General features: G+C 45.4%; 1 protein-coding gene and 1 long non-coding RNA gene across 5 annotated transcripts in view; one reads left to right on the forward strand and one right to left on the reverse strand.

Moving 5' to 3' along the window:
* Positions 1-733, forward strand: part of LOC120395043 (kell blood group glycoprotein-like) — a 31,516-nt gene extending 30,783 nt beyond the window's left edge. For all 4 annotated transcript variants that reach the window (XM_039519234.1, XM_039519235.1, XM_039519236.1 and 1 more), the window contains one exon: positions 622-733. In XM_039519234.1, the coding sequence (XP_039375168.1) occupies positions 622-696 (75 nt within the window). In that variant the 3' untranslated portion in view covers positions 697-733. The remainder of the gene's footprint in view (positions 1-621) is intronic.
* Positions 1-6,225, reverse strand: part of LOC120395045 — a 72,391-nt gene extending 66,166 nt beyond the window's left edge. Inside the window, exon 1 of the long non-coding RNA XR_005592464.1 lies at positions 6,124-6,225. This is a non-coding gene — a long non-coding RNA (uncharacterized LOC120395045). The remainder of the gene's footprint in view (positions 1-6,123) is intronic.
* Positions 6,226-8,668: the final 2,443 nt, after the last annotated feature.

Genomic DNA, 8,668 nt, shown 5'->3' on the forward strand with positions numbered 1-8,668 from the left:
GCCAGCCCCTGCCAAACCCCCTGCCCTGTCTCCAGCCAACCCCTGCCACACACCCCTGCGGCCCTGCTCAAAGCCAGCCAGCCCTACACACACCCCTGCCCGCACCCAGCCCTGCACCCCCTGCTCTGTCTCCAGCCAACCCCTGCTGCACCCCCCTGCCTGAAGCCAGCCAGTCCCGCACTTCTCTGTCTCCAGCCCTGCCAACCCCTGCTGCACTGCCCTGTGGCCCTGCCTGAAGCCAGCCCGCCCCACACCCTCCTGTCTCCAGTCAACCCCGCACCCCTTGCCTTGCCTGCAGCCAGACCCTACCTCCAGTCAGCCCCTGCCCTGCCTCCAGCCAGCCCCAGGTCCACTGGTGCCCTGCAGTTCCCAGGGCAGTAACCCTGCACACCTGCTTCAATGAGGGGGGCAGGGAGCAGCTGGGACCCACACATGTGCACACCCCCAGGGATTGGCGGGGACCCACACATGTGAAACAGCAGTCATTAATAACCAATCAACAGCATATATGATGCAATGTACATACTATATAATTTTATTATTTATATAGTTATGGAAAGTAAATAATACATGGAAGAAATGAAAGGCTTTTTTTTTTTTACACTTTTTTTTTTTTTTTAGTCATTCCTGCCAGGGCCCCGCCGAAAATGTTCGAATTGGGCCCCGCATTTCCTAAAGCCCGCCCTGCTGGTCTGAGTCTCTCTCCCCACTTTGCAGTGCTGGACTGCTCCCTAAATGCTGATCAAAGGCCTCACTGAAGACATACATCTTACAGTGGGCTCTGAAGTAATATCAGACTGTCAAAGGGACCAAGCACAACATACTATCTACTATCCATCATTTAAGGTTGATCTAAGGCAGCAGTCACTGGAATATCTAAGCACCCTTGTTTTTGATGACTGATGTTAATGAAAGAAAAAAAATGAATGATATTTAACTTGCCCGTCAAAAGATAATTTACTTACCTGGGAAGAGTGGGCAAGAAGAAATTTAGGTTTGCAGGAAGGAAAAGACAGCAATAGTGAACCAGCACCGCCACCACAATGAGCTTTAGGGAGAGAGCTGATCAAGTATTTTGGTGGTGGGGGTCAAGTACGTGGATGGATGGATGGAGTGAGATTTTTCAGGTACCTTCCTCTTAGCAAGTTTAGGACTTGTACATAACCAAACCCTTGAGCTGCAAGTGAAGTGCACTTCATAGATCACTGGTGTTATGTTCTCATAGAGATTCAGGGATCATAGAGATCAGCCATTGTATTCCACACTAGCTGGAGCTTCAGGGTGCTTATTGATAGTAGCCCTGAGAAGAGTGCAGAAGAAGGTGATCCAGTCCTGAGGCTACAAAGAATTGGGTCACTCTGGTAAGGTCTGAATTAGAGAAGGGATATGGCAGCTCTAAGACCAGCTGTCAGTGAATGCAGGCAGGATTAACCAGAGTGATCATCTGGGCTTCCAGCAACAGTGATGAGTCCAGTATGCCCCAGACTCTGCAAACCATCTGAATAAAAGCTGGACACTCCCCTCCAAAGAATGGCATATTCACAGCACTACCTGTCCTGTAGGTGTTTCCCCTGCCAGCCAGCGTAAATTCTGCCTTGTTGGGGCTGTGACTAAATTAACATACTGAAATAACGTAGTGAAGAGTTTAGAACAGATAGATATGGATAGATGGAACTCTTCCCCTTTACCATGCACTAAGAAATGGCAGTATCCAGATGTGTAGATCTGTGTCATCCTCTCTCTTGGCACTGTTGTCCAGCATCTCTCTCTGTTTGCCCTGTCTCCTCATGCTCATGTTGCCCAGGAAGGATGACAAGCTGGAACCTGGCAGACCCTATGTGAGGGCTCGTGGGCAAGTGAGCCTTTGGGATCATTCTTAGATGCTGACATGACTGTTTTGTTTCCTTCCAGGGGATGTGGGCACCAGAGCCGTGAGAGACTGCGAGCCTTCCTGCACAGGGACCCACACAGCCCCCCACCACTCCGCGTCCGCGGGCCCCTCAGCAACAGCCAGGACTTTGCCAGGCATTTCCACTGCTCCAGCACAGCACCAATGAATCCAGCCTTCAAGTGCCACATCTGGTAATCCACATGGAGAAGGAGGGGGGGAGAGAGAGAAAGGCAGAGGTATGGAGACTGGAGCTGTAGAATTCATCCCTGCTGAAGAATGGCCTGCCCTCACACAGAGACATTCTGGAGCCTAACCCATTCCTCCCCATCCCTTCTTCTCATACTTTTCCCCCACCAACAGGTCATGGTGGCAGAAGATTCCAGTCCGGGTAGCAGGAGGGAAGAGAGGCTAAACATAGCAGCCAGTACAGTGTGTGCTACTTCCCAAATGCTCCCCATGCCCTGCCCCAATTAGGCTAAACTTGCCTTTCAGAGTGTGGGGGTACAGGATTGCAAGGTCAGAAGACAAGTTGCAATCATTAATAATTCTGGGGGGAACCTCACAAGTTCCCATGCACACCTCCCACCCTGGACCACCAGGGATAGAAGAACCCGGATCTCTCACTCTGAAATTACACGAGGGGAAGAGACTCACTGGTTACTGCTTCCAGATGGGAAGATGAGACATTTAATTAATGTACATTGCTAAAAACCCCACCTAGATATGTTATGGCAAACCTGTCTTAGTGCCCCCAATATGAGTGGGATGGTCCTGGGATTCTATGTTATTTTCTGCTATTTAGCCTAGTGTCCTGGATCTGACCTGTCTAGCTCTTTGGGATTGCTTTCCCCCCGGTTATTCTTATCTCTGACCACTAGGGGCCTGGCCCAGTGCCAGCTTGAATGGAAAGCTCAGTCCCATTAACTTCATTGGACTTTGGATCAAACCCTAGATATCGCTCCTCTGATGCAGCGGTTGCCTCTCTTTTCTAATTGCTCCCCCTGCTGACTTCTGCCGAGAAGGACATAGCAGCAGCAGCTATTCTCAAGCTTTTTCGCACTCAGAAGAAGGGGAAGAGCCTGCACTGGCTGAGAGATAAGAAAGGCTGGAACGGTGGAACCCCTTCTGTGGAGAAGAGGAAGGTGGGAAGTAATGCATGGACAGGACAGGGAGTGGAATCTCAGGAGTCAGTGACATAGAGTCAGTGACATAGCTATAATGTTGCAAGTAGTGAAGTTCCACCAGAACCACTGAGTTATGAGGGACTTCCAGATGGAATGGCACTCCGGCATATCACTTGGCTCACAGGGTGGCAATGCTGCTCACACAAATTTGGCCCTCACCCCTCTGGGGCCCAGGCCAGATTTAAGCGGCATTGTGACCAGGTGACACCACTCATCACTCAGATTTGGTCTCCTGCATGATGTGGGGTGGACAGTGGGGTGAGAAGAACTGAGGGGCAGCTGCCAGCCAAGATTAGGAGTTGCCTCCCTAGCCTGGAATGGGAGCAGAGTGCTCAGCTGGGCGCTGGTGAATGGCCTGGAAAGTCCTGGAGGCCGGTGGATGAGGGGTTGGGGGGGTGAGGTGTTGGTGTACTATGGGGTGAGTGGGAAGGACTGGGAGGAGGGGGGCAAGTGGGAGAGGTGGGGGGAGCTTTGGGGGGCAACTGAAGATGTTGGAGGCCGTGGGATAGGATGTGGGTCCAATGCTGGGCATAAGCAACATTTTAGATTTTGGAATGGGGAAGGGAGCCCCTAACCTAGTCCTGCACCAGGGCCTTGTCATGCAGTGTCAGGAGGCAATGGGGTGTGGGAGGGTGTTATGCCCCCCTAAGATAGAGATTCCTAGTAGTTGCCCCCAGTCACTCCATATGGAGATAACAGACACGTCTTGTTCCCTCTCACAAAAAGGCATCAAGTTAGGGTGACCATATGTCTCATTTTGGCCAGGACAGTCTCTTTTTTTAAGCCCTGTCCTGGCTGTCCTGACTTTTTTTGGCAAAACTGTGCATTTGTCCCAAAACTGGTCAGTTGGCAAGAGCAAACTGGACAAATGCCCAGTTTTGCCCAAAAAGTGGGGTGCAACTTTAGCAGGGTGCAGAGGAACATGTGTGTGGGGGTGAGCAGCAATGCCAGCCCTTCACAGGAGGGAGGGCTTGGGAGAGCAGCTCAGGCCAGGCCAGCCCTCCACAGGTGGGTGGCAGAAGGTCTAGGGCTGGCCCCACACACATGGGAGAGAGGGAAGCCTTGGGTAGGCCCCACACGGGAAGGGAGGAGGTGCCTCAGGCTAGCCCGTATGGTGTCCCATTTTCCCTTTGGAAAATATGGTTACCCTACATCAAGTTAGCTAGGGCCGGGGCCTGTTTAAGGAAAGGTTGGGATGATAGGGGATGGTTTCCAGGGTTTATGGGAGCCTCCAGAGGTCAGACTAACCACCCAGATTTTAGAATGCTTCTCCAAATACCAAACTGCTTTTCAGGAATTTTGCTATCCAGATGGGGAGTTTTGCTGCTGTTATGTTTTGTGACATGGTATTGTTGTAACCAAATGTCATGCAGTAATGCAGTGTAGGGGGGCAAAGCGTAAAAGATATGGTGGATTTCAGGAGCAGCAAGAAACTTGGCATATAAGAACATTTTTCTATGTTACTAAGAACCCCTTTAAACTATAATTTTGGAGGCTCTGATAATTAGACCTATATTAAAAAAAAAAAAAAACTAAAATTCACTAGAATTGGCAAACACAACCCTCCTACAGCTCACAGGCCGCTGTTTCTTTGTAAAGCTGTCCCTGGGAAAAATTTTAAATGATTGGAGCTGTTTTATTCTGACCATTATATTACCGGTGTGGTAATTCTTTGGGAGTAGATACTGGTATTGGGAATGAGCATCAAAATTAAAGCTGGAAAAGACCTATTAATTGTGTTAATCCCTATCACTGTGACAATTAGCAAGGGTTGTGGAGGATTCTCAATCTTTGGCAATTTTTAAATTAAGACTGGATGTTGTTCTAAAAAACAGGAATTATTGGGGGATGTTCTATGGCCTGTTTATACAAGGGGTCAGACTAGATGATCACCCCTTCTGGCCTTGGCATCTATGAATCCAGTGCCAACCAGTATAGGCCAACACAGCACTTCTTTTGAAAGACTATTCCACTGTTGTATTCTCACTGATTAAAGGCCAAACAGAATATATGTGAATAAAAGGTTCTTTACCTGTGTTGTTATTAATAAGTCTTTTGACTGAAAAAATATAATTTAAATATTTTTTAAAAATTAAATGTACTATTTACTATTAATGCTGATTGATTCATTTTTGAATTTCACTCAGTATGAGAGAATGAAAATAGACTGGTGAATTTCACTTTTTTTCCTGTCAGTTTTATTTTCCAGCTCTCAAGCATTAGGTCATTGCTGTAATATCAGAGTTGCAAATGCTGCAGGAGAATGTTTAAATACAAACTAAAATCTGTATTCCTTGGAGTGAACAAAGAAAATCTTAGAAACATTTCTACTAGTCTTGAAAAAATGGTGTATATCAAACTCACGGTTTGATATAAGTAATAGCACATATGTTGGTGATTTTTATGCATAGACTTCAAAGCACTATGCAGACAGGGTTAGATATCATTATTTTACAGATGGGGAAACTGGGGCACAGAGACACTAATGACTTAAACAAGATTACACAGCAGGTCAGTGGCAGAGATGAGAGAATAAACCATAGGCGAAATCCTGGCTCCCTTGAAGTCAGTGACAAAACTCCCTTATGACATTAATACGGCTGGATTTCACCCCAGGCCTTCCAATTCTTACACCTATGCTTTATCCACTACATCACACTGACTCCCTTTAAAAAACAACCTAATATTATATATTTAAGATTAGAAGCAACATTTAAACACCACAGGGATTTTTCTTTTCTTTTGTTTGTTTGCTTCCTGAAAGTGTTGGTATTTCCTCCTCTGCCCCCCAATATTTTTTCCTTTTTTTCCCTTTTTTTTTCCAACATTGGAAATTCAGGTCTTGTCAGCCATGCTTTTCTTGGAAGCCTCTTGGACTACTAGAGATCTAGGATCTTTATGACATCAGAGAAATCATGCAAATGAAACCTGATTCATTGATATGGAAAGAGGTGTTTTTTTTTTACTCTAACTGTTTAAAACGATTTGTTTGGTTGTTGGTGGTGATGCTTTTGTTTTTTTAAACATCTATTTAACTAATTCAAATACCTGAATGATTAGTGTGAAGCAAAGCTCTTGTAGATAGGGCACACCTTGCCCTTCAAGTATGGGCTGTGAGATCTGAGAATCTACATATCCATTTCTTCCAAGAAAGACCTCCAGCAAAACAGGAAAAGCAAGATTTTATTTTCCTGGTATTTCTAAGGTTTTAAAAAAAAAAGAAGAAGAAGAAGGTGCTGAATACCTTACAGCTTAACCACACATGGAGTTATTCAGGGACAGCTATTATTGAATAACTCCATGAGCTGACACACCCTTACTTGGATTGTAAACTCTCTGGGCAGGTCTCCCTTTTTGTTCGGTGTCTGTACAGTGCCTAGCAATGGAGTCCAGGTTCATGACTGGGTGCTACCTTAACAAATCCTGTTAGGCTCTTTTTTTGTCCCTCATAAAGAAGAGCACAAGCCCAATGTTACTATCCTTTGCAGGTCACTCTTAAAGTGTTTACTGATTCCACACCCAAACTTTTCCTCTTTGTTCAATTCCTAGTCCAGTCAGCTCAAGAAAGGCTCCTTGAAAAATACTCCTCTTTCCTTTGCATTTATTTTCTTCAGATACTACAACCTGAGCTAATGAATTGTTAGCAACATATACTGGGAATAATTCAGCTCATGGTGGATTTTTTTTTATAATTGGTATCTCAGAGTGTATTTAATTATTTTACTCATAATTTTCATAATCAAAAAAAGATTATGTCCCCAACAAAACCTATATTTTATTATTTAAACTGATTCTGATAGTAATCTACATTGAGCTCTGTTTTGACTTTTTTATACCTTGTTAATCAGGGAAAAAACATTTTCTCTGGAATGTTAGTTGAGAAAAATGTTTGTCATTCAGTAGTTTCTTTTCCAGCAATGGACACAACATAATTGTTTAACCCCTTTATACTGCTGCTCTTTCAAAGACAGAAACATCTTAACATTTGGACTATTTTTGGACATTACAGAGTCTGACTTTATTACAGTGGACATAGTTGGCCTGTGGAACTCATTGCCTCAACATATTATGGAGATGCAGAGTATAGTGGGATTCAAAGCAGGCTGATACGTATCTGAGTAAGAAAATATCTGCAATGACATTGGGTAGGATCAACTCTTAGGATCAGACCTACTGGTTTATGGATAAAACAAACACTAGCTGCCTGCATTAAGAAATACCTTCCCCTGTAAGCATGTATTTGTATAGTTATGGTAGAGCTTCATGTGAAGCATCTGGTAATGGCCCCTGCTGCAGAGAGAATACCAGGCCAGATGGATCAGCTGCTTCCCTTTGTGTAGATCAGGAGTCGGCAACCTTTCAGAAGTGGTGTGCCAAGTCTTCATTTATTCATTCTAATTTAAGGTTTTGTGTGCCGGTCATACATTTTAATGTTTTTAGAAGGTCTCTTTCTATAAGTCTATAATATATAACTAAACTATTGTTATATGTAAAGTAAATAAGGTTTTTAAAATGTTTAAGAAGCTTCATTTAAAATTAAATTAAAATGCAGAGCAGCCCCGGACCAGTGGCCAGGACCCAGGCAGTGTGAGTGCCACTGAAAATCAGCTCGCGTGCCACAGGTTGCCTAACCCTGGCGTAGATAGTTCCTTTCACTCATTCTCATGTGAACAATCCATATCACTGATTTAACCATTAACATACTTGGAGCAAGTACCTACAGGGTGAGTCACTCCAGATTCTTGCACCAGGTGGACCAGGTATTTTGGCTGCCACACTGTAACTAGGAACTGGGTCTCTGTCACCTTAGCAGTACCAGGTGAGAAAGGAATCAAGACTATGACCCATAGGTAGGTCTCCAGCATGGCAATGCAGTGCATAAGCGCCTTTAGAGCCCTCCGGCCCAGCTCAGTGGGGAGTGCTCTGCTCTGCCATAAAAAGCAGATGGGAGATAGAGGAGGGAGATCCTGAGATGGGGAAGTCTGGTTTATAAGAGATTCCACAAGCTTTGGATTGAGGGTTTATTGAGGGTTCTCAAGGGGGTTGGGAGATGAGACAGGTCTAGGTGATGGGGAAGGTGCCTGTTGTTGTCACTTGGTTCACAGGTTCCCTGGGGTGTGAGTAGTGAGGAAAAGCACTGTTGCTTAGTAGGCAATCATGAAACGCAGGTAGACATTCAGGTTGTCTTCATCCATGAGCATGGCAATGATTTCTGGTTCTATGTCACGCATAAAAAAAAAAGCACGATGCTGCCTGTGTTCAAGGAGATGGCCAGATCCAACAGCAAATCCTTCACCACTGCATTCCTCAGTCTTTGTGCATCCTCATTCTGCACCATGTCAATCACCTCCATGCCTTCCCCTGTTGATGAGGCCACAAAGGTTTCTTCCATTTGCTCCCAGCCTGCAACCCGAGAGGGGGACATAAGCTCTCCTCTCTGCCTCTCTTACTCCTCTCTGTCTCTTTCACTGTCCATCCTAGCTGTTCCCTCATTCTTTTTGGTCTCTTGCTGCTTCTATGTCTGTCTCTCCTCTCCTCCACTCCTTTCTCCATTCTCTCCCTCAATTCATCCTCATCCCATCTCCATTCTCTC

This window comes from Mauremys reevesii, unplaced genomic scaffold, assembly GCF_016161935.1.
Source record: "Mauremys reevesii isolate NIE-2019 unplaced genomic scaffold, ASM1616193v1 Contig90, whole genome shotgun sequence".
Taxonomy (NCBI): Eukaryota; Metazoa; Chordata; order Testudines; family Geoemydidae; genus Mauremys; species Mauremys reevesii.